The following is a 27,265-nucleotide window of genomic DNA, read 5'->3' as shown; positions in this document are numbered from 1 at the left end:
GTTAGTTCTGTCAAAAGAAGAGAAGATTCAAAATTCAAGGAAACTATTTTGAGAAACTTGTGGGAAGATGAGAACAATGTGTCAGTTTAAAAAGCAATTCTACCAAATATTACATTACATCTACACCAACTTGATCAAAGTTTTAAAAATTCTCTTAAAAACCTACCGTGCTCATTATCCAGTGTTGGTTATTAACCGAACTGACCTAAAACACGAAAAACTGAATCTGCTCAAAAAAACAAAACAAAAGTTGTGTCATTTTATGCAACGTGTGTAAAAACCTGCTTTCATCAGTGGTTGTGCAGATTGTTGTTTAAAGCACAGAGCAAAAAAAACCAGCAAAAAAAAAAAAAAGAAGAAGAATGTTGTTCAGAGAGAAGAGCCAAGAAACCCAGAAGGATCATATTAGCGACTGGCTCTATAAACCAAACGAATGTGACTGTTTAAAGGAGGGAAGTGGAATTTGTCAACAAAAACTGCATTTTGCTCATATTAGTTCAGGCAGAACACGGCTAAATAAACACAAAATTCTAAAAACCTCTATTTGGATTCTTATGGCTAACCAGAACTCCAGCTAATTTTGCACATGCACAACATCATGAGAATTCCTGCCGAGTGTCAAAGCAGCTTTGACCCTTCGGGGAACAAACACCAACAACAAAAAGTCCCTCTGGAAAATGTATTTCTGGGGGATCCTGTGTGTGAGTGAGTGACTGGACAATGACCTGGTGCTTTGTAAATAAGGTCAAGCGAGCCACCTCTGGGTCGAAATGGTTTCAGGACACTTTTGCAGAAGGCATCTGCACGTTATCTGGCTTTGGAAGGCAAATATGTGTCCAAGAACAGCAGGCGGCAAGACAGGTTCAACTTGATCTGATACGGTGTTTGCATGTGTGATGCAACGTCAAACATCTACAGAGCTGTCAACAATTGTGTTTATTTTTAGCATTTCACTGCCAGGTGTAAAGACTTATTGTTTTTAATCGCTATTATCTGTCTGTATTTTTAAAAAGACTAAATGTGAACTAAGTAGAACTGAATGCTGAAATGAACTCAAGATGTTTCAGCAAAGTATCACATAAAAGAGCTTGAACTTTATCAAACCTGATAATTATATCCTTTGTATTTTTCTATTTGCACATTTTAATAGATTTCTTATTTGGTTGAATAATGCAGGCTTTATGTCACATTAAAAACTGGACAGAGTAAATTACAGTAGTCTCAATTTTCTCAAAATTTAGGAACTTAAAATAGGAATGCACCGATTCACTTTTTTTTTTTACTTACGATATGGATACAGACATCTGAGGTTTAGTATCGGCCAATGAAAAAAACAAAAAAAACAAAAACAAAAAGCAGCTGAATTGACTTTAAATGTTCACAGACATAAAGTACTGAATTACACATTTATTTGCTAACGCTGCAGCAGCACAGCACACCTAAATACACCGATAACTTCACAAGCTTGGACAAAGATGTAAAAACAACTTTAATTTGTTCTGTCAGTAAAATTAGAATATAACAGCCAATGTGAAATAAATAGTAAAGAAACTGGCAAAAACAATAAGCTGACTACCTCAAACATGTAAAAAATAAACTGTCGCAGATTCAAATTTCAAATGGTTCAGAAACTCTAAATATAATGTAAAATAAATAAGATTGATTTAGACTAAACAGATCAGCCCCTGTGGATCGAGGCAGATCATCAGCAATACTTGATCTAGATATTTTTTTATATATCTGGACCGATACAGATATTAATATCGGATCGATGCATCTCTAACTTAAACACGATTGGCTCTTCAGTAATCCATGACTGGAGTTTTCAGAAACATTCAGTTACACATGGATGCCTCATTCATTCATTGAAATGAATGAATGAGGCATCCAGGTAAGTTCTTCAAAGGTAAGTTGCCTTTGAAGAACTGTGCAGAATAAACCAACCACTTGCACAGCAAACAGATACACGGTGAGAAACCAAATGTCGTTTTTCCCCCCCTCCTCTCTCAATTAGTCGTTTCCCAACATTTACTGTAAGCCATGATCATACTCTGTTCTCCCTGTTCTCCCTGTCGCCTCTGCTGATAATTTGATCAGTCGGTGAGGTTCAGTGCCAGGGCCCTGCAGTGCACTGACCCCTGTCTGCCAGTTAATTGAATGATAATGGGAGCTCGCCGTCAGCTCCATGCCGGTCCTATTGTTCAAGCAAATGAGCTAATGCTCCATCATTACAGCTGGCTCATCTACAGCCGCCCCTTAAAATAAACAGCAAAATGGCTTCTTCCAAGAGAATCGGGCATCAAACCTTCCACTTCCTGTGAAGGTTTTGCTCGTCAGAGAGGAAAATAGGAAATAAAAATGCACAACTTAACGAATGGGTTGGCGAGTCATATTTCTCCCGCACCGATTCTTGTTTTTAATTTCTGTATTTCACGTGCACCGATTAATGTGAGGTATGATTATATAACGTAAAAATAGTTCCTAAAGTCTTTACTGCAGTCAAACATGAAGACGATATGAATGTAGTTTAACACACAACAGCAACAAAATTTGAAAAGACACTAAAGAATCTAACAATCATTTATAAAAATGCCACTAATAATAGCCTCATTAAATCTTTTAATAATCTCTGTAGGTGTTTTGTTAAAAACCACAGGCATCAGTGGCTGGAATGACAGCGAGAGCCACAGATTTGCTCACACAGAGTAGCTGTCAGATGCCTTTTGATAGCAAAGCAATTTATGAGAAAAGAGAACCGATTCTGGTTTTGGAGTTATTACTATTAAAGCAGAAGCTAAGAGATGCACCAAGGAATCTGCTGGGGGCGGTTTAGTTCGGTATGTAAGTCTGCACTCAAGAAAAACTTTGTTAATGTCAGACATATTAGATATGCATCAGATCAGTACTCAAAAGAAAGAAAAAAGGCACTTTATAATTTAAAATGCTGCAATATTGACAGTCAAGATGAACTTTAAAATGGGCAACATCTAATGTGTTTCTCAACATAAATTTGACATATTTACATTTTTATTAAAGTGGATCATCAAAATCATCATTTTACATATATTTAAATATATAAAAATGAAAAAAAAAAAAAAAAAAAAAAAAAGACCAACCAATGTTTTGGCCTGACTGACCCGGTCCGGTTGGAATTAAAAATGTGATCCATCCAATTCTTCAGTGTGGAAGTTGTTATTGGGGGATTAAGACCCAAACTTAGCCATTTTCTGTTTCGAGTGTTTAAAAATAAAAGAGGAAGCACAAAAGGAAGGAAAGAAGGAAGGAAGGTACCCAAAAGGAATCTGTATTTTGAACAAAATGTATGTTAGTTGTTCATTTATTCACTGCTAGCCACGCTAATCGTGATATTCAATAACAATATGATGCTGAAGATGGCTTAAAATGTCAGATCTCTATTTTTTTTTTTCTTTGTTTCAAACCTGGTTCTAACCCACATGGTGAGATATTACCTACAATCTGAAAATATACAGGTAAAGATTACTGAGAGAGGAGGGTTTCATTATAACTTTTATGAAAGTAATTTAAATCAAAAGGTTGAAGCTTTTTTAAGAGCTAAAGGTCACAAGTTTGCAATACACCTCAGACTGGAGGGTCTTTCACAGAAATAAATATTTCAAGCACTCGGTTTGCTTTTAGTTCCATCACTATGCGACACGAAGCACATTGTGGTAGTTTAAAAAGACAAACAAACAGGTCACAAAATGGCTGTTACTGAAAAAGAGTTGAGGCAGAGTAAAGTGCAGTTCAGGTTTATTGGAGGAAACAAATCGATTCTTAATGTTTGTGTGAGATTAGACAACTAGGAACTTGAGACAAAAGAAAAGGGTTTAAATCCATCCAGGCTTACAAATTAAACTGGAAAAAAAAAACACGCTGCACAAGCAACAAGAACATTTTTAATCAATCCATATTTGCTATTTCAGCCCATTCAATTCACCGAGTGTTAAAGAGAGGGAGGGCTCCAGGCCTTACCTTTGACCTCCAGCTTATCCCCGGTGACCACACACTTCAGGTAAAGGCGGCCTCTTCTTTCGGTGTGATCCGTTCCGCAGAGGCTGGGCACGTTCATGACGCACTGCTTGTGGACGTTCATGTCGCAGGCTGGGGGGGCAACACAGAGGAGACGAGGGGTCAGGATTCACACAGCCGACTGGGCCGACACCGCTGGGGAGTTTTCATGAAAAGGTACGGCAATAAAACTGGCTGGGCAACAGAAATTGCAGGGACAAAACAGCAATTTGCAAAAAGCAATCTGTTCTTTTGTGTCTTTTCATTTTGTTTTATGTTTCAGCGCTGTGTGGAGGAAAAAAAACCTTCAAGGTTTACTTTAGCCATTTCTACGCCTGCTTTTGCTGACGTATTTCAATCTCGTTTCGTGTTCAGAGAAAGATTGTTCTTGGGGAAGCTTGGTGAGCGGAGTGATGTAACGAGGTTACGACCCAAACCCAGGACGGTTGCGTGCTCATCCTGTCGGTCGGGCAGCTGAGCCGACGCCCCTCCTTCACCCTCCTGCCTCTTCGTCGGGGATTGAGAGCGATTACATCACCGTGTCACTCGGTCAGTGGGATAAAAACCATGAAAAACAGCTTCAACAATCTCCAGTAGGATATTTTATCTCCTATTTTGTCTTCCTGTTTAATGATTAATGGCTGATTGAAAACACTGCAGCACAATTTAAGATAAATGGTCTACTGATATACTGGAGAGACATATTGAAGTAAATACATACATTTGAGAACCACTTATATTGTATCATTATTACACATGCAAACCTAAGAAAAAGTAAAAAAAAAAAAAAAAAACACGAGCCTGATTGCCAGCACTAAGACCCTCCTTTTGGCTCTGATTGGTTGTTTCTGACCACAAGGAGGAGACAGATGAGATCCATTGTTTTCTTAGAGATTGTGACGGTTAAAAAAAATGTCTATAAAAGTTACATGCTTTCGCTTTAATGTGCCTTTTTTTTCTTTTGCAAAGGAATGGGACAATATTTAGTGATTTTGGTCTCTGTCAGGATCTCCTGTTGCCAATTTCAAAACATCTAGCCAACCTCAAGTCGGAGCTGAAAAGCACACTGGCAGGAGACACAACGTCTGTGTGAAACACTCAAAGCAAGCCAAGACCAGGGAATTTCTGCAGCCTTTAGTTTTACTGCCAGGTTTAGTATCTAGGCAACAATATGCTCAACTAATAATGCTGCTGCGCGAGTTCACAACTTACTCTACTGGGAGAGTTGTGATTCAGTTAGCGGATTGTTGTTTTATCTCAGAGGATTGACTTCTTTTGACCTGATTGTTTAGCTCTAATTTGGAAGTCGATCTCCGTTTCTGCAATTATTCTGTTGATCTGTGTTAGTGCATAATTTCTTGGTATTACAAGCCCAATAACCCCCATTTGAAGTGAGACCAGTCTGTCCCTTGTGGTTTTCAGAGAAGAAACCCTCTGGGGTTTAAAGGTCTCCTCTCTTGTAACAGTATTGGTGCTGATTGTCCTGAACAGCAGCAGATTGTTCTGGAATTTGCTGCTCAGACGGAGGACTTCACGAGTCTCATCATGTTGGGAAGCAATGAGCCATTCAGGCTCAACAACAACAACGTTAAGGAGGAATGCGGCTCCGAAAACTTGCTTACTGGTCTGAAAGTGTAAATGTTTATGCAATCCGAATCGACGCATTCCTGTGACTGTCAGCTCCTTTATGATGGGAAAATATGTATTTAGAAAGATTTGGGTTGCAGAGTTTGCTTTCAAAAATCCCTCGTTAGTAACTTTGTTTTTAAAGCTTACCATGTGCTTTAGGAAGGCGTAAAAAACTGTATGAAGATAAAGTGAAAACCTAATATTTACTCTTTTATACTGTCTATAAAAAGATGAATCATAACTTTTTTCTGACATCAAATCAGACTTAGTGTTTTCTGTTTTAGGTTACATATAATTATTAAAATCAAAAAGTACAAATATATATACATATATTACTTTCTTTAACGTTGCATATATTTAGTGCTAGAGTTGCCTCTTAAGCTGAACAGCAAAGGTTGGATGTTTTTGGATATCCTTCCTCTTTCTGCAAAACATTGAGAATTAACTTAAAAATCTTCAACCTTGTATATTTAAAACTGCAGATGTATAACCAGATGTCCTTTCCTTTCAGAGTTTTTAAGAGTTTATTTACTCTTTACTCACAGTCACACTTCATGCCTTGGTGGATGAGACCGTAGAGCAGAGAGCCGCAGTGATCGCAGAAGATGGGGCTCCCATAGGTGTGGATCTTGAACTTATGCTTCGTTCTGGGATCCTAAAGTGGGACGAAAGAAGAGGAAGTGATATTGTTAATATATTCAGTCAAACATCGTGATTCGTTAACGTAAATCGAATCAAGGGTAAACAATTTCATCTCTCGTTTTGCACAACGGAACTAAAACCGTGACATTTCAGGTGTTCGTCCTCCTGGTTTGAGAGTCACGCATTCTACGTTCGGAGAGAGCGACGTCAGAATGGATGGACTGCATTGAACGCGTCGCTCTGCAGGGGATTTCAAATCGACTTGAAGTGGAAGTCAATCAATCCAGGAGAGTCGAGCGGCAAATTACAGCCAAGGAGTTTCCTCTCCTTCCTGCCTTGATCGCATCAGCAGGTGAGGAAGCTGCAGCTGATGGTTTGAATTCAAAAGCAGCAAAAAAAAAAAGAAAAATGAGTGAATTCCAATTCGGCTCACACTCTCAGCAACATGAATCATTTATAAACTCTCCTTACAAAGGAAAAGCCGACACGTTTGTCTTTTTAGAGCCACTATACCCAGAGAAAGGCTTTCCAGAACATAATGAAAACCGTGAAAAGAGCAAAACACTGCCAGAGTCGAAAGTGGAAACGGGACTACTTTAGTTTCCGTTACAATGTCAGAAGATTGAGGCGAATGACTCATGCGGCGCATTTATTGCTGCTTGTTGATCAATTGTAAATAATCTGTGTTTGTATGCGAGGTAATCAAGGCCATCAAAGCCCTTCACTCATCATTTGCCAGCACTGAGCTGCTCTGGGCTTTTCGTATAAATATTTGATCAGTCAAAGTGTGAAAAAGCATTTAATGGACAGAGCTGGCACACAAATGAGTTCCTGACACATTACTCCACAAACTGCTGAGATTTCAGACCAACACAGTCCTGAGCTGAACGGAAACAGATACAGGTTTTTTTTTGTTTGTTTGTTTTAAATCTAATCTGAACTTTGTATGTATTTGTATTCAATATTTAGGGATAGTTGTTGCTGAGTTCAGTTCTGTGGTGCTATTTGTTCACTACTGTAGTAAATCTTGTTGGTAATTCACTGAACATCTGCACATGTCAAAGTCATAACTCAGAGAATTTACTAATTAAGAGGAATCTGAAGGAGGCTTGTTCCACACGCACTGCACACCGCACTTTTCAGATTTTTACTCAGATATTAAATTGAGAAGACGAAAAGAATTTCCCAGTGTGTTTGTAAATATTTTGCAAGGCAATATTTCTTAATCTTTAAATTCTATTCATATAATAAACTGATTATTTTAAGCTGTAGGACCTTCTAACATGGGGTGCATGTTTATCGTATCGTTTATCATTTATCGTGATAAGTTTCTTATTATGACAAGGATTTTGATTTATTGCTGAAGTGATATATTCAAAACGATGATGTTTAAAAGGAAAACTGTCAGGATTGTCGGACGTACCTGACTGGTGTGAAAGAGTGACGTGCGGTCAGAGGAGGCAGGTAAGGCAGAGCCTCACCTGTCATCATGGAAAAATAATATACAATAATAAAATCATTTATAAAGATATTTTCACCCTGTGGTTTGTACTATAAAGTACCAATTTTTCATTTAATTTAACCAAATCTGATTTTTTTTTTCTTCAAAATCGCTGAATTTTCACATTTTCCCATTCAAATGCTTAGAAGCGAAGCCGGTGAGGCAGCAGCAAGTTGAGCCTCACCTGGGATTGCGCAACCTCTCGCTAACTGCACTGACTACCATTCTATGAGAGCATGCTCCTCTTGTCTGTACGTCGCCAATAAAACGGTTAAAAACATTTAATGTATGAACTGATTTTCCATAATTTAGCTTATGTGTTTAATGTACTGTGTTTTTATTGTCACCAACTGTGTGTGTATCGTGTTTTGTGTGCTGATGAGCGATCAGAAACGGCAGAGAACAGATTCGAGGCGAGGCAGGCAGTTCTAGTGCCTCATTGCTGGGGGCGCTCATGATCCCAGACATTGTGACTCCACAACTGCAGAGTAAGAGACAGTAACAGCGACCTAGCTATACAGATACAAAGATACAAAGAGCGAGAAAGACGTGGTTTTGAGTTGTACTTTAACGGTTTTCTCCCTTTGCTGTTAAGCACAGCACGAAATGAATAATATCTACATGTCTAAGTTTGACATAACGGAATTATTCTGCGGCAGCGGCGGCGCGGCTAAGCATCACATGTTAAAGAACAGTCTTTTGAAATTTCCTTATGTAAACAATAACATGCAGGGGTCTAGATTTGTAAATCCGATTATAATTAAGTCGGTGTTAAGTCGGTGCCTCACCAGCTATGAACCTCACCGCAAGTCACTAGTGAAAGAGTGACCAACTACAAACAGGCCACAAAGTCACATCGAAAAGCAAACACATGAAAATAATAAAGTCAAAGTTTAGGTTAACATGAGACAAAGTTACACACGACGGCAAGAGAATTTGCTCAGGTTGATATACAACGTTTCACACTTTTGAAAATAAATTAAGTGCAGGCTTTAATCCCACCTGCAGGGCCTGCATCCATTGTCAATGTAGATGATTTGGTTACTCAAATGAGGATGCGTTTAAAATACAGAGAAATATTTAAATCCGGTAGAAACAGGCAGACATAAACAAAGATACTGAAGAGCAGCTGGAGGTGAAATATTTGCATTAGATCACAGGAGTGATAAGAAAGGTGAAATTAATCAGTATTATAATAAGTGACACTCCACGGTGTGGAAAAACACAACTAAGCAACATAGAAACTTAAAACATCTGAACTGAGCAGCTCTGTTCACACTTTAGGTTTGTTGAGGTGAGATGAAATGTTATTTTTCTGTAAAAAGAGTATCAGTTTAAACAAGCGTTGCCAACCCATCCTTAGGTAAATATTGATGTTGAAAAGAGCTTGTGGGTTTTTTTTATGGACCATCTTAAACAAGCAGTGTCCTCCCTTTTTATGCCTGCAAAGGAAAACACAGAGTCCCACTGCAAAGAGAAAACACACAGAAAGGTGTGTACTAAACTAAACTAACCTAACCTAACCTAAAGCGTGAGGGATGCCAGGTAGAGTGAAGATGATTGAAGCTGCAGCACTTATTGACTTAGCACAGCGTACACTCATTGTTGTACACTCATTGTGACATTTATAAAGTAATTCATTTTAGTGAAGCACTCTTGAATGAAGAGAATAATGAAAGCTGACTCTTTTTTAAGTGCTGCCTCGCTCACTCTCACTCTCACTTTTACTCTGTGAATCTATTTTTAAGTATTTAGAGAACTAATACATTCTTTCACTGTTAAAAAAAAAAAAAGCATTTGCTGTGCTCCGTATTCACTCTCCAACGTGAAACAGATTTAAACATAAAATAAGTCAGTTTGTAGGAAAACAGTGGAGCAGAGGCTCACTGTGTAGCTTTAGGTCGATCTTGACCCATCTCTCCAGCATGGCAGTCATATATTTATCAGTTTCATGTCAAACTCTTTTTCATTTTTGGCCATCATGAATGTGCTCAAAGGACCAGTTGAGGCACAATGTATTTATAAACCATAAACCAACTGTTAAAATATTAATAAATATTGTTTCTGCATTTAATGGATACTTAACATCTTTTCACCCTGATGTAATTTGACACTACAGGAAAAAAGCAATGCTTTAATCTGATTGATACAATAATATTTAAGCACACAACTGTGATCTTGAATGCTATTTATATGTGACCTTCTATATTCTAGAGGGCCACGTAAAAACTTATGGCGAGCCAGATGTGACCCCCAGGCCTTTAGTTTGTCATATTGTATAAACTTAACCTAAATTTGTCACATTAAAACTGCAAACGTGTAATATTTAATTAGGATTTCAGGCTGCATCGTGCACACAAAGATCTGAATACTAATGAAGTGAGAGGGAAACGATGCATGGTTTTTAATTTTCTTTCTGAAAATCTGAAAAGTGTGGTGTGCATTTGTATTCGCCCACCTTTTACTCTAAAATCCAGTACAAACCACTGGGCACAGAAGTCATAAATTTGTGCTTCTTCTTGTGATTTCTTTTTAGGCAACTTTAATAAACAAAATAAATTATAAAGACTAAGAAACACACAAGACTAGAAAGGATGAAATTGTTAGAAAGTTTAAAGCAGAGATGTTGGATCTCAGCGTCTCACAGAGATGTTCAAATCTCTGCAGCGTGTGTTTTCAGTCACTCCTGAGGCTTCACTCCTTCACTGGACAAAGAGGAATGCTTTGTACTTCCACCTCCCAAGTTTTCAATTCCTGCCGTCCTTGTAATTTGCTTTTTTTGTTTTGTTTTTTCTTTTTGCCTTCTACGGAAACACAAAGTTGCAAAAGCCACTTAAAAGCTCAAGGACTCAAACTCTAGTACAAAAACAAGAAATGACATGACATTTCCTCAAAGCTTTGATTCAAATCATATTTATGTGCACTTCTTCTTAATTAAGGCCTGAAACAGTTCTGCTGTTTTGGCAAGAATTATGGAATTACTAAATCGAGTAGGGCCTGTATCAGATCAGACAAAGACAGAAAGGAGGACCGTAGCCTGATGGGAGAGGCAGAAAAAGACAAGACAGCAGGAGAGACTTGCATGGAGCCACAGACAGCTGATCCTGAAGGATTACACTCCTGTCTCCTCCTCCCTAACCTTTGTGTCCTCCCATCAGGGATGAATTAGTTATGGCAGCTGAGAACAATGCCGAGCTGCTGATGAACCATAAATTTCTCACAAATGCCATTTGAGCCTTTTAAGGGGATGAAAGATGGTTTAAGGGTGGAAAGCTCTGACAACATAAAGCAAGAGTGATTGCTGGTCAACTGTGCTTGAGCCTAAAGAGGTACTTTATTCAAATTCAATTCAAAAATAGTTTATTGATTCCAAAAGGAAATTAAACGTTATTCTTTATCCCTACAGAAGCAGTTCAAACTACTGCGTTTGATCAGGAAACAGACAATTAAGCTAAATGCTAACTGCTGTGTTGTTGTAAGAGCATTAATAGGTCTAATTTTATCTGCTTAAAAGTAGATAATAAGAAAAGTAATGCTATTTATCCATATATACACACATTTCTTTCCCACTATCGAAATATACGTGTTGAACATATCAGACTCAGCTCCTAGGCAACGGATGGTCACCTTAAAAATATTTAAAACTAAGCATTATTTGAACATTTAAAATGTATATATTTATGATTTGTTAGCCTAATAAACTAATATTAGAAAATACAATTTTCATATGTTTACATTTGTGTAAGGTCATGAGATAAAAACTGAGTTTATGTCGGATAAATAAATTCAAGAGGGTTTCCTTTAGTCACGTTGCTTATTGAGAGACGTTGGTAAATCTAAAAACTAGTTTGACGAGCTTAGTTAAGTGCCTTCAGAACAAGATTAACCCTCAGAGAGGATTTGGGTGATGAAACATTTCCGACATTCATGTCGGTTCTGAATTTATAGCATTTAAAAGCATTTTGGGTCAGAGTTCTTGTTGTTCTTGTTCTTTTGTATGAAGTTCCACCTTTAACCTCCACGAACATTACACAACATGGTTTAAAGTTGTTGCTTGACTGAAGCGGCGGTCACACAATTTATTACCTCACTGTGGATGTTGGAAAGTCTAAAAAAAACACTTTTGCACCTGGGTCAAAGAGTGAAAAAAAATAAAGCACATTCTGTCAAACATTCTGATGTTTCATAAAAATATGTGGTTATCTATAGTGTGAGAATATTGGGATGATGGGTGTAAAATATGAACTTTGGGTAGCTAGCTATAAATTTATCAAGCTTTCTAGCTGGCTATGTAGCTAGCCATGTAGCTAGCCATATATCTATCAAGCTAGCTAGCTATGTAGCTAGCTATATATCTATCAAGCTGTCTAGCTAGCTATGTAACTAGCTATATAGCTATCAAGTTAAAGCTAGCCAGATATAAGCTTTCTAGCTATATAGCAACAAGATAGCTTCATAGACATAAAAATTTCTGAGAAATTAAGTCATCTATGTGTGTGTTTTTATGTATGTCTTGCTTTTATGTATTTATTTATGGCTATTGTCCTCTTTGGGTGTGCTGTTCTTATTGTTGTACTGCAGTTTAGCCCCTGCTTCCTAGACTAATTTCCCATACAGGAGACTAATAAATTATCTCATCTTATCTTATTTGTCACCATCCAGTCTGACAGTACGACACTGACAGCTATTCAAATTATTCACAAGGTTCCCTCTGGAGATTAGATGTGCTGAAGATCACACCTGTAGATGACTTTTCTCGACAGTCATTATAGACACTAGTTCTTCCATTAACACACCCTTTCTGAGAGCTGTCAGCTGTAAGTGCTTCGCCTCTCCGGTCCTCTGAGTCCATCTGGGGACTTCAAAGTGGGAAAAGAAGATTCTTTCAGATGAACAATTGAAAAAGAACACCAAAAATAAGAATGAGTCAATCTAAAAAAAATGCTAAGTGGTGATTCAAAGGGATGCTACATGCTCGGTGGATGACTTGGAAGGGAGGATGAAAATAGACACATGAAGAACATGAGAATGTTTTCATCGATGTTTGTTTAAGGATTTGATTGGGATAATATCCAGCTTAGTCAACAAAAAGAACATCTGTGAGTAAGGTGTCAGTCTGACAGAAGAAGAGAGAAAATGAAATATGACTAACACCACTTCATAATAAGGTTCAGAGACTTCTCACAAAATTAATTACTATTTTTTACACATATACATATTAGGAACAACTTCCATTGGCTAGTTCTCTGGTCAGTCTCAGTGTAACCCTTAGTGTTTCCTTTCATTCTTCATCTTAGTAAACGAGAAAAGATGTGAATATAGGTTGAAGCAAAAAACAAAAGATAAATGACACAGCAAATCAGATCAGAAGATTCAAAGCACCCAGACGGTAACAATGAAACAGAAGCAGAAGCACGGGGGGTCAGCACAATGGTGCTGGTTAATTAGCCAGGCTCTCCAGTCCAGCCTAATTAGATGCAGTCATCCATCCAGCTCCTGTTAACGAACAGCTTGGCAGAGTGAAGGTGTGCAGGGTTTCCCTAAAGACTGTAGTGGAGCAAAGGCGGACGACGTGAACATCGTGAGTCATCCTTTATTTAGTTTACTTGTGTTATTGCCATTAAAAAAATGAAATGAGAAAAAAGCTTCTCGTTGCTATTGTAATCAATTAACATTTTTCCCCCCACTTCTCAGTTGCCAGTCACAGTTTTACACCAGCTGAATATTCAAGTTGCTCTTAAACATCATCCTGCCTCTGACATTTGTGTGTTGAAACTCCCAGCTAAGGTCTGCGGGTCAAAACTTGACACTATTTTGCCAAACATCAAATCAAAGTGTTGCTTTTTGCAGAAGCAACTTGTTTTGTTTTATGTCCATACTTAATGGCTCACTGACCACCTAGGGATGAAAGTTCAAAGCTCTAGACACAGTTTGTGGGTTTGTCCAAGTGGCCAAAATACTACTAGATGAATTAATAAAAAAATAAATATATATATCAGATTGCCAAGCCAAGCATCGAATATGTCAAGGAGAATCAATTTTAATCAGTGCAGAGTTTCTCTCCATCATGTATAACCACGTGCCTTCAAAATATGCTGGTGAGGTAAAGAAAATGGCGTAGAGTATTTTTCCTAGCATGAGTATCAAGTTTGAAATGTTATCTTTATCTTCTTTATCTATTGTGATGCTAGGGAAATTTTTCAATACCTCCCAAGAAGAAGCAGGACTTAAGTTGAAGGCAAAACAAGATGCTACAGTCTCAGATTAGTAAAAAGGTAACTCATTACACACAAGCACTGAACAAGCATAACAATTCAATTTGTTTTTATTCTTCATTTTTATTTGCAGGTATAAAAAAAAGCTAAAATAAATAAGACAGTCGTTAACACTTCAGGCAATACACTCAAACAGAAAAAGAGATCAACCTGGTGTGAAATGTGCAGCCAGACAAGAGAAGGGGGCGAGCCTGAAATGAGACACTCTGATTAATTTCCGCTAATCTCTGTCATATTTTCTTATTCGCCGTCTCCTTCATACGGGACTGGAAAATAAATTGCCACGCTGATTACCAGGGGTGGAAATGTTAACAATCGGCATCGGATGATTATTGACCAACACTAGGGGACACTTTCATCCCGTGCTCGCTCGATACCTCGCTCTCTGCTCTCCTCTCTTTTACCCGTCATCCCTCCCTCACCGGGAGGGTGACATTTGAATTGGAGGTGGCAGGAAGCTCCTCCCTTCACCAGATTCTGAGTCACCCCGTCTTGCGGTTCATCTGTTCCTGAGTTAAATGAGAAACTGCAGAACAAAGCACCTCTTCATATGAGCCGTCTAAAAGTTGACACCAGAAAAGATGCTCATAATGTAGAAATTTGGCTCCTGAAAATGCAATATAGTTGTTTTTTTGTTTGTTTGTTTTTTTTTGACTGAGCTCTTTGCAGAAACTCTCTGCACACCAATGAAATTGATTAATGAATACCATAAAAGCCTTGTGAAGTGCAGTGTTGGTTTAGGAGTTCAAGCAGCACTTTTATATTAAAAAAAAGAACATTCAACTATCCATTTTATTTAATTTTACTCCATTTAAAAGTCGAACTCGATAATTTGAAAACAACAAACCAGACCGAAACAGTTGTATGGTTTTGTATACACTTGTACTGGTGTCAGTTACCAAAGGAAGAAACAAATTAAGCAATTGATTTGCACTGTCATGCTTTTGATGGGATCTTTTAGTATGTAATAGTTCAATCATTGCCAAGTCAAATGTACTTAATGGTGACAGGGAGCTGCTACTTTAGTACCACAGAAATGTGGCAAATTAAATTTTTCCTTTTGCATTAATCATGGATATACATTTAGTGTAGCTATTAGTCTAACTTTGTGCTTTAGGGTTTTCAACAAAGGATAAACATAAACAAAGGATACAAAATAACTATTGCTCCAAATAAAATACAAACAGCTATCCTGGCCATTACCTTCCTATGCATTTCCAACTGAGTCTCATCTCGCTCCACAGCTCTGTATGGGCTTTCTTCCATTCACTTGGATTCCTCTGGTAGAATTTCAACCGGGCCAATCAGTGAACAGAAGGGGAAGTTATGAACAATGATGTCAATTTTCTGTGCTTTTAAAAAAAAAAAAAAAAGTAGTCTGCTTGCATTTTTAGCAAAAGCAGCACAGGAAGTGAACGAAGCCATTCGGTCCGTGTTGACCAAATATTGAATTAACATCAACAGCCGTCTGTAATGTCCCAGCGTCGACTGGGACATTACACACGGCAACGGCCAAAAGTTAGCAATTGGGTAAAATTTTAAACCTCAACATCTCCCATGTTGCTAGAAAAAGCAAAACATAGAGCACAGGGTTGGTTTTTACCAAGCCAGCACACTGTATATTGTGCATTACATCAAAAAGCCAACTTTAGACTTTACTAGGTGGATCCTGGTTTTAAATTACTCCTGTGAAGTAGGCATGCTCCTGGTATTAAATTTAAGGACCAGCAAATGGGTTAAGTTGCTAACTAAACAGCTACTTGGAGGATTGAAATATGCCTCTGGATCTGTTATGTAACGTCCCTTCACGTGTTTGCTCAGCAAAAAGGATTAGTCTTCTTCTTGACAAGGAGATATCCAAAGCCAATTAGCACCCTGTATGGAGACCCACAACACCATCGGCAATGCACAGACACACTGAGGCATATAATCAATTTTGTTCACCGGTTACCCAAACATCTACAGCTGTGGAGAATGCCAGAACAGTTAGAGAAAAACAAGACACTTTTTTCTCTTTTCTTTCTATTTTCCCCCAATCCTCATGTGTGATATCCTTGTTAACAGTCATTTAATACAGCATTTTCACAAAAAAACTTAATCTAATACACAGTTTTTATCCCAAATACACTACAGAGTAACCCATTCTCCATATCACCGATCATGTGAACAAATGTAATTCCTTTGATTTCAACTGTACAAATATACCAAATCTACATTAATAATATTTTGAATGGGTTTTAAAGATTGTGGTATCTGTTTCAAATCCTTTAACAACCATTAGATCTAATAGAGACTAAAGATCATTGCGCCTGTTATAGACCCGGGATACAATTTTAGAACTGACATTGAGTGGTGAACATTGTGGGAAAGATTTAGAAGACAACAATACCCCAGATGTGTGAGGTTAGGCTTGGCAAGCCTCTATTTTTAGCATATAAATCACCAGTGTTGGCCTTTGTTAAGCCGCTGAGTGCTTGGGGGGTGGGACGGGGTGGGGATAGGTTGCCAATGCAATTCACAGGGTTTACCTTGCGGATCTGTTAACATATCTGTCTGCTCCCGGCGCTGCACCCTCGCTGACTTTCTGATAGGCTTTAAATGAATAACGTCTACAACACTGTGATGCTAGCTTACCAAAGCCCTCAATGGGTGTCACTTCCGATACGATACCGATGTTGCATCTGAGTATTGGCTGATACTGATGCTGGTACAGATATTGAGCCAATACGATATCAGAACAACTCGTACAAACTTTTATTACTCATTTTGTAGTTGTTAAGGCTTGATAAAGTGATATTTCTCAGAGAACAATAGTCAACAACAACAGATATGAGAACAACTGACCCATTTATAATTAACACATGGGTCAGTGTGTGTGGGATACAAATGCTGATGCACAGAAATTCTGGAGCAGACTAAATGCTGGAGCGGAGTGCTTTTATCTGCATACTTATATCAGAGATTTTAGATGCAGGTCGATATAATCCGATAGCTTTTTTTTTTTTGTCTGATGTCGAGCCGATTTACCAGATCGGGACAGCAATACTTAAAACTAAAAGTAATTCCAGTTGAGTAAAGCAAAAGAGGCGTTTTGGATGCTGTAACGTTGCATAGGCACACAAAAGCAACGCAAGTACCATAGATGAATGTTAAAATATGAAATTTTAAGCTTGACAAACCGATGACACATAAAAAAATTTCCCTTGACGTTCCACTTATGACTGTCGTAAAGCCTTTTGTTGAACACAATATTTGACACATTGTATTTTTGTCATACAATGTGTGACAAAAATACAGATTTCAACTATTAGAAAATTTAGTTGTTTTGTGGAGGACCACAACTGTGTTTATATCATTCAGCTAATTGTAAAATTCATGTCAAATTGTGTGCTCCATTCTGCAGCAAAAGATCTGAAAGGAGGCACAATCTGAGGCTCGCTGAAATCTTGAAAGGATTAGAAGCCTGTGGACAAACTTCCCCTCCGCTTCACTTCTCACAGCTGGAGAAAGCTGAGCTCCAAGCTGATGAGGCGCTTCCTTGTCCGACGGCCATATTGTTAATTTGCAGACGCTGGCTCATTAGCAGAAACATGCACACATGCTGTGCCTGACATCGTCAAGGTCAGAGGAGGGCAGGAGGAGCTGTCACAGCTGTCACCCTGGCTAGAGGGTGAAGACACTGTTTACCAGCACCGATGCCAAGGTTTCCTCCTTTTGGTGAGGCTACCGACTCCGGAGGCCAGAATTAATTGGCTCATCAGAGAGCGGCCCATCTGGCAGGTACTTAATAATGAAAATACCTTCACAACCTGTTCCAAAAGTCAAATCCAATTGTCAACACTGTTCCTCCTGCGATAAGTTAAGAGCTTAGTGGGTCAGCTCTGTGATCTACTGCGCTTACTGTGTGGTTGGGTGTGCAGAGAGTTTAATACGTTTTTGTGTCTGAAATCAAATCAATCCCGTCTCAACAAATAACTAACATTATAGATTGATATCAATAGTTGATACATTTGATTGAATAATCAACCATTTCACTGAATTCGGATCCAGAACCGCACAGGATTCTGGGGGACGTAGGCAGAGAACGGTACTGAGCCGCTCACATTTAGCTAAGTGAGGTGGGTGGCATCAACTAACTCACTGGCTCTTTGGTTGCCTAGCAACAACTGTATGGGATGAAAACTGTGGATAAAACAGTAAAGATTTATCCACCAGGTTGGTAATATTTCATATATTTAAAACAAAAAAACTAAATAATTATTGATATTGGTTGATAAGAAAAGCTTACATCACGTTACGTTTTTCAGTTATATAATCGAGCCCTATTTATTGATAAATATAATTTTCAATAGATTTAAATAAAGTAGATTTTTTAGGTTTATATGAGGAATCTATATTGTAATTTCCACAAGTGATCTGAAATATAGACATAGAAGGTCTTGTTGAATGGGGAGGATCTGAGCTCGCTTATTTTCTGAATTTTCATCCGTCTTCTTGGCTCTCTGCAACGTAAAGATAATGTTTCTCTTAGGAAATATATCCTGTTTTTTTACGCAACTCAACCTTCAACATAAATGCAAGTAGTTAGAGCCAACATTTTTATTTCATCACTGGCATTTCTAGATTTCATTTAATGAGGCTATATGACAACTCATAACGATAACACCCAGTGAGTTGGTGTCATGCCAAGTCACGTTGCCATGCTGTGAGAAAAAGATTAAACAAGGAAGGATTGGACACAAAATTATCCGGCAAAAGATAATAACAAGCTCATCCAGTTATCGCTACGGTAGTTTGGTGTCAGCGTTTATGATGGTGGTTGTGTGATGCTAAATTGACAATTTCATGTTCCACAAAGTTCAAATAAGTGGTATTCATTTATTTTTAATTCTAAAATATTGCTGATTATCAAAGATAACTCTTTAGACTTCTAAATATGTTCCTATCCTACATACAAACAAGCACAGAGGATGTTGGTCTAGAGCTGCAGAAGGAGCAACAGAGAGTCAGTTTGACCCATCTGTAACTTGCATCGCTCTATTTCTGGCAAGAAGCTTCAAAGCTCCAGCTTGTTCTGCTTTAGACTTCCCTACACATGCAGTCAGGTTTACACGTTTAACATCGTTTATGACTGGGAGTGGGCGATGAGGCCTCAACGTTTCATCACTGTTTTTTGTGGTAGTATTGCGATAACGACAAAAGTGACGATAAGAATGCGGTACATCTATGTTAGATAACAGTATCACATTGATTATACATCAATAGAAATTGATGTATAATCAATGTGTGTCACAGCAATTATAGCCCCACAAACACAAATACCGCTCTTGAAAAACATTCCCACGTGTAACGCGCCTCTTTCTGACACCAGTCACATAAAGTAGTGAGATTTGCATCACTCAGCTGCACACGGTAACTGTGTTTTCAAAGTTGTTGGTGTTTATTGATGCTTTTATTAAACAAACAGTGGATGAAAAAGTAAAACTTCCAATCTTGATAACAGGGACAGATACGGGGGGAATTAAACATGAAGACAATAAATCAAAATTCTTATCACAGTGAGAAATTTATGACAATATATGATGAACGATATGATAAAAGTCGACCACTACTGCCCAGGTTAAAGCTGCCAAAATCAAAGTGTAAAGATACAGAGTCCATGATCTGAACAGAGCTACTCCCAACATACAAAAGAACAAACTGTATAATCGATGCATGTTTATTGTGGAACTATGATCTGCTTTATCTTACAGGAACTAAAGAAGCACTTTATTTATTCGATCTAAAGTATTAAGATTTTTTCTGTGCATTTTTCTTCCAAACTGGTTCCACTGCCAAACAGGTGGTAACGCTACCTTGGCTCCAGTTTCAGCTTTGGCTCAGTCCCAATCAAAGCTCTGGTCACAAATTCCTCACAAGAAAGTAGTTCTGCTTCAAATGTTTCAGGACGGGATCAATGGCAGAAACAAGACAGAGGACAGACACAGAGAGGCAAAAACTACAAGGTTAAATGTTTGATCTTCTGAAAAGAAAAGAAGAGTCTTAAGGTGAACTGAGTGTTTATATGTTCATAAATGAACTAGTTGGCTCAACAAACTGCATGAGAAATATTTCATCCTGACATGGTAGATTTCAGCGCCTTCACATGCTGTTTGCGACTTCGAATAGAAACATGGAGCTGGTGAGGAATGTGACTTTGATGCTATCAAGCACAAAAGATGAACAGTGGATGGTTGATTAGGAAAAACTCCCACAACCACATTGATATGGACAGTTGACTCCGAGTCCAGAGGAATATAAACTCCCCAGAGTGAAGGGCATTATTAAAAAAAAAATACTTAAAGGTCTGGCAGGACTGGACACTAGATATTTGTTATGATGAGACCTCAGAGGGAGTGATGGAATGCATGCAAGTAGGCTTCAGGGCATAAATTGTGTGTGACTTTAATGTACTGCAAATAAGTTTGTTGGTATGAAAGAGAGTGTATTTATATACTGCAGGAAGGGGTTGGGGGGGCAGAAATGCATTCTAATAAAGATTGTTTTGTCTGTCTGAGGTTCAAGACATGAATTCAGTACTGAACTGTTTACTCAAGGGTGTTTAGTGATTTTCTCACTTGAGTTTCGTGAATTAAAAATATTCAATGGAATTTCAGACTTTATACATCTTCGGACTTGTTTTATGAAAGACTATTTGAAAGAAATTTTCCCCTTTGAAATAAACGGGAGTTGCAAAATTTCATTCACTATATGCACACTCAATACGTGCAACATATACTGCTCAAAAAAATAAAGGGAACACTTCAGTGTTCACTTAAATGTTAAAGTGTTCCCTTTATTTTTTTGAGCAGTGTATTTACAATAGTTGTATTTTTCAACTTATTAGGACCATCATTCTTATCTGAAAACATCGCAGCATCACATTATATTGTTTTATTCAAACCAACTTATGTGACGTTTTAAATCACAATGGCAGTTTTTACATCCCTTTACGAAGGGCTGGCACCACAGTCATCACTGTCTTCTTGCTTCTGCCTGTAACCTGGTCAATGTCTCACAAAAGTGTCCCATAACAATTATTATCTATTTGTGTTGGCTACATGAGGTAATAGCTCTGTTTGGACGGTGATGCACACAGAAACTCTGTAGGGTAACACTTTATTTGACAGCCTGACATGACACTGTCAAACATATAACACCTGTTAAGAACATGAAGGAGTCTTTGAATGTTTGACTGTTGTCGTGAAGTGTCATAATGACACTTCTAATGCAAAGTTGTATTTAGTGAGTGAGCGTCGCTCCTTCACCCTGACGTTCCTTCCCTCGGGGGGTAGGGGGGCACCGATCTATGTTTTCGCATCCACCTGAATAATGTGTAGTTGCGCCACTGCATTCAACGGGCTGCATTGACACTTCCAGTCGGGGGAAATTCCTGATTTAGATCGCAGCGGCCACAACGATCCACCATAACACACCACACACTGCTGGATGATCGGTTACGAAATCACCAGCGGCCAACGATCTAAGATCGTCATAAGGGGGAAATGGAGGCAAAAAAATCGTGTAGTATGAACTACTGCATTAGTTCTCTATTTAAATCTAGTGATTACTGAAGGGTAATATAGCATACAGACTTCATAATCTGCACTCTTTTGGTTGAATGCAGTATTTATTTCCACTTTGGCTTTATGTTGTTTAGTTTTTATTCAAGTACGTTTTTTGTTAATGGAGACTGAGAATCCATTTTATTTTTGTTTTTGGTTGTTTTGTTTATTTAGTTTATCAGTTCCAGTGTTGTGTACTTTTGAAAATAAAGTGCATCTATCTATGGCAGGAAATCACGTGCTCATTTCCATTAAATCAGTGTCAAAAGGTTTTGAAACAATATTATCGTTTATCGCAATAATTTTTTTGACAATTAATCGCTCGGCAAAATTTATTATCGTGACAGGCCTAGTTGTATTACAACTTGTATTAAAAGTTCTTTACAATTGTCAACTTGCAGCCCATCCCAGAGTAATCCCACCCATCCTCTGTCCTCCACCATTATTAACACAGGCAGCAGGGCTCCGTAATGTACACAGACACTTACACCTCTCCACCCCTCCTTCCAGCAAAGCCAGGACCAAACCCCTTTTTAGCAAGCAGCGTCACACACCATTATCATAAAGACTGAGGATCTGCTCGTTAAGACCCAAGAGAGTATAAATATCATCGGCACCGAGCCCAGGGGACCCAACCATCACATCACATCACTCAAAACTGTTAATACTGCAAGTAATGGTGTAGCTGTGAAGAAACCTCTGTCTTCTCTATTTATGGTAAGATAATTGGCTCAAATGTGTCCACATAAACAATGTGCTAATCATAATTAGCTAAAAAAAAAAACAACTCTTTAAATCTCATTTTAGTGGTTTTAGTAAATAAAAAAAAATATTGAACTATATGCTGTGACAAACTTGGCCACAGAAGTGCATGATTTTTAGCCAGGTGACGGCTCCAGTTGGTCAATGAGTATAACATCCTGTTACAGTTTGACATGTGGAGATAATCATTTAAGGCACTTAGAGTAGCAAATTACACTGAGTAGTTTTAATGACTGTGTGATAGACCCCACAGCAGATGGCAGATGTTAATGTGAGCAATTGTATGCAGGCTGAGATGTTCTCTGCGCCTGTGGAGTCCGCTGCATTCAGTCCCCCCCCTCTTTATATCAACTGGTGTTTTGCATAATGGCTGAGGAAATTACTTCCTCCTCTTGGATTGCTTATCCTTAGTCCGGCAATAGTGGGCTTTTAGGTTTTATTGCCTTTGCAGCAGCAACTTTATTTTTGTCAGTTTACCTACCATGATCGATATGGCTCTTTGTGTATTTCACTCTTTTGTTCAGTTTTGTTCTTAGATGCTTTTCTTCCCGAAGCAACACACCTCTTAATAAAAATCATAAAACATATCTTGGATGACAATGTTGATGTAATACATTTTAAATGGAGGTGGAAAAATATCATAAGACAATTGTTTTACAGTAAATGCAAAAGCACTCCAAAGAATATTTCGGAACAAATGTTTATGTTTATGTAATTTTCCAACTTGCATAAAGCGATATTGACGTTTAAGGCTAAGCAGTCCTAAACTAACAAACATATTTTAAGCCAAAAGGTAAACACACTTCCTAATGATAGGATTAGTTGGGAACATTGCTATTATTGTAGCTTTTGTCAATCAATTATTCTTCAAAAACAACCCCATGGTGCATGTCCTGGTTTATGGAGCTCTCTGCTTTACAACAGAAAAAGAGTTGAGCAGAAGAATAACAAACACTGACAACTACAACTGACTTGTAAACGCATCAATCGTTTACAGGTGTTATGCATCAAAACCACTTAAATAAGATTTAAAAGGCCTGCGTACAGTGAGACAGACGTGATCCCAGTTTAACACTGCCTTATGTTAAAATACCAAGCATATCCCATACTTGGGTTTAGAAAATCGTTTCCTAATCTAATTCAGTTCTGCAAACACTTTTCAGACAATAATTACCACTTATCTTCTCTGCATTTGTACTTTTTTCACCAAGACTGAGCATGGAAACTCAAAACATCCTCCTTTCTCATTTGAGCTTGCCTGAGTCGATAACCACATCCTACCTTTTAGACCATGTTTTGATGACTTGAAAGGCCAGAATGAGTATTAAAAAGAATATCTCAGTTTCCATGTTCTATCAGGAAATTTAATCTCCTCAGAGTCTAAGACATGAATTTAATGAGTCTCTTTCCTATCGGATAAGAAGTCACTGTTAGGTATAGGGAGAAAAAAAGAAAAAGGAAGAAAATTCTGCAAATGTGATAACACACTGCTCAATTTCTTGCCTTACCGACTAAAAATGATCTCACCTTCCCATTTGTCTCTCTTCACTCTTCCTTTCCTGGGTAAACTGTGTCTTGCTTGGTGCTAACTTCTCACACTGGCACACTGGCTCCCACACACACAATATAAAACTTACTTTGCTTGTTTATCCAGCACCTAAGACTTACAGTCTTTTCAGGAAAACTCTTGGTAGAAATTGCTTTCACAGCCACCTTACAGTTGGTAATCAGGCAGGTCAAATATGACCAGCTTGACAAACTGTGGCATCCAAGTAGTGTTTTATAAATACCCAACAATAAGGATTGAAGTGGGTGATCTATGGCAGCGACTGCAGCTCTGTGAAAGAGGCCAAATTTCATTAGATACACTACAGATTTAGAGCATACAGTATGCTCTCGTTTCCTCTTCTACAAGTAGCTCTCTTACATGCACTAGCACCAATCCCTGCTCACTGACATCATCCTATCTGGCATGTATCACTGTGTATTTCTTATGGTGGAGTGCATTCAAAAGCATGTTGAATATACAATAACTTAATTTGACTAAAAACAGTCAAACTTGGCAGGGCTCACCGCCACTTCCACGGACTAAGCGCGCAGCGCCATGCACATCAAAATGCAAGCTCGAGTTTCTTTGAAACGGTGTTTCCTTGGAAGCAGCGCCAGTGCCAAGGCTTGCATAAGGGTGTGTGCTGAAAGCATGTGTTACTGGCATCTAATTCTGTATGGAGTAGGAGGCTCACTTAAGCTTCTATGTTACATCAACATTATAGCAACCTGCCCAATATCAACTAGGTACCCGGTTTTACAGCCAGAGCAGCTCTAACCAGTCCAGGCCTGGATCAAGAACAGGTAGTAGTGTCTGGATGGGGGATACACACAACTGTGGCACACAGCCCACCTGGAAACATGGGTCAAGAAAATTAGATAAAGATGATAGATGGCTAGATATAGATTACAGATGTGAAAAATCCCTACTAAGTGTTTGACATGGCAATGACTCTCTTGTATCATTTGGAATTATCTTTCCCATTGCCTCGTTTCCCATTTTTGTTCGTTTTCCCATAGTAAAAAAACTACTTACTGCACTTAGCTGTGTCTGCCTTCCTGGATTGAGTGATTACTTTTCTTCCTTTGCCTTAGAAAGTGCTGCTGCAAAGCCTGCCCAGGGTGTACCCTGCCTCCTGTCCAATGATTGCTGGAGACCCTGTGAGTATAAGCGCGTATGGACGGACGGAACTGCTGGCTGAGCAAATGTCAGTTACCTTGAAAGTATCCCTGGCTCACTCACACCTTCTGTGTTTATATTATTTAACGGAGCTACTGGTTGCCCTTAAGACTGTGTACTCTTCATGCCAATGAGAAATACTCGTTGCCGAGTAATTCTGTTTTTAGCTATGTCTCTTTTGCAGATGAAGTCACTGATAAAAGAAGCGCTACCTTCAACTTTGTGTATTCTTTGCACCTCCTGGGCGACATTGGCTCAGGAGGAGGGAATTTGTGCTGTAACCGGTGATTTGCCAGTTCGAACTCCGTCTGTCTCAGTCATTATGTCCTTGAACAAGACGATTTATTTATTTATTTATTTATTTATTTTATTTATTTATTTATTTATTTATTTTTCATGCTCATAGAAAGTACTCCTGGCTTGTTCGCCAGTGTCTTTTTCCTGGATGAGACCGTTTTTGGAAGCGGCCATTCATGCTACACCTTTGCATATTCTCTTCCTGGTTCAGGTGTACACCTGTGTTTTGCCCAATGAGCACTGGAGATAGTCACCTCCACACTCCTCTGCAAACCTGCATGGACAAGTGGGTATAGACAATGGGTAGATGGATCGTCCCTTAGCCAAGCTTGTTTGCTTGCTAGCTTTGTTTTTCCATTCCTTTTGAGAGGACCATTGGGTCAGTCACCCTGGGTTTAAGTACATCTCTGTCCTGGATAGAGTCAGGGTAATTAGCTATTGCTATCATTACCTCTGCATACCATCTGTATTTCTTTTCAATGTAAAGTACTTTCAGCACAGTGCTTCTAGGTTTGGCTGTGTCTCTTATTACTACCTTTAATGTTGTAAACCATGTATGTTTTTCTCTACAGCAAAGGGAATTCTTGGCTCTGTGCTTCAGTGTTTAGCTGTCTCTCCTGGTCCAAACAATTTAATAATATATTCCCACCATTACTTTTCTGTTGTCTCTTCATTTCTATTTCACACAGAAATCCCTTTTCCAGTATTTCTATACTCACTTGTATTTTTTGTATATATAGATTTTTATATTTTTATATTGGTTCTGCTCTGTCCTCTGTACTGCTGTAACAATGTAAATTTCCCCACTGCGGCATTAATAAAGGAATATCTTATCTTTTGCCTCATAGTTATTATATGTACTATAACACAAACAGTGTAGGGTGAAATGATTTGGGATTTTCTGGATTGCCATTTACCATAAAAAAAATTTCAGTGTTTACAATCTGCCCGTTTGTTTTGTCAAGTTCCTTAACATTTTATTTGTTGCAAACTGCCACCATATAAATGAAATGACCCGAATCATTAAACATGGTGGACCAACAGACAGACAATCCAATTTATAGTGTTATTCATCCAATTCTCAACAAAAGCCAGCTTGAAGAACTTTCAAGAAAAGACTCAAATTTCTGCCCACTTAAATATATTCTCATAAAACGGGTCACTGCAATTCAAGCTTTGGGAGATGAAACCACAATCTCCAATCTTGGCTTCAATGTTGACTTGATGATAAAAGGGCAGACTTTAAGAACAGAACGGAACAGGCCAGTCTAAAAGAGAGGGCCAGCACCCTTGCTGGAAGGTAAATTGACTAAACATACAGATGAAAGGCTCCATTGCCTGTGACAATCCAAGATGCCTGTGGCAAAGATGATGCAATTTAGCACCACTCCAGTTTAATCTTGTTTTCAATTCTCAGGCAGAATCCTTGTAATGAGACTTTGTGCGACCCGAGCTTTGAGAGCAAAATACCGCTCCCTGCAGATGTGCTGTCAGTGAAGAGCCTCCCACGTGATTTGCACTTTTAAATATTGCTTCACTTTTTTATGGAGGCGAAACGAGTTCTTGTCATTAAACATGAGCACTCTCACATTAAGTACATGGTAGCCTTTTCAATGCGTCTTAGTAAATGTGTTGTTTCAGTCGAACTTTTAAATAACGGTCCGACACATTCAAGCTCTTTCAGAGTCAACTCAGAAAATGCATTGAATCTTAGCTTCATTTTTTTTTTTTTTTTTTTTTTTGAATTTTGTATAATACATCCTGTTTAATGTAATAAAAATAATTTTTTTTTTTTTTT

The 27,265-nt window shown here is 38.3% G+C and overlaps 1 protein-coding gene across 2 annotated transcripts in view; it reads right to left on the bottom strand.

The window, feature by feature from the left end:
* The window catches only part of prkcaa (protein kinase C, alpha, a), a 141,440-nt gene that overhangs the window by 55,066 nt on the left and 59,109 nt on the right, over nt 1-27,265 (bottom strand). For both annotated transcript variants that reach the window (XM_008420254.2, XM_017305920.1), the window contains exons 4-5: nt 6,202-6,313; nt 3,994-4,122 (exon numbers count right to left, since the gene is read on the bottom strand). In XM_008420254.2, coding sequence (XP_008418476.1) covers nt 3,994-4,122; nt 6,202-6,313 — 241 coding nt within the window. The remainder of the gene's footprint in view (nt 1-3,993; nt 4,123-6,201; nt 6,314-27,265) is intronic.

Source organism: Poecilia reticulata, linkage group LG1, assembly GCF_000633615.1.
Source record: "Poecilia reticulata strain Guanapo linkage group LG1, Guppy_female_1.0+MT, whole genome shotgun sequence".
Lineage (NCBI taxonomy): Eukaryota > Metazoa > Chordata > Actinopteri > Cyprinodontiformes > Poeciliidae > Poecilia > Poecilia reticulata.
The sequence above is the reverse complement of the archived record's forward strand: the minus strand, read 5'-3'. Positions and strand labels throughout refer to the sequence as shown.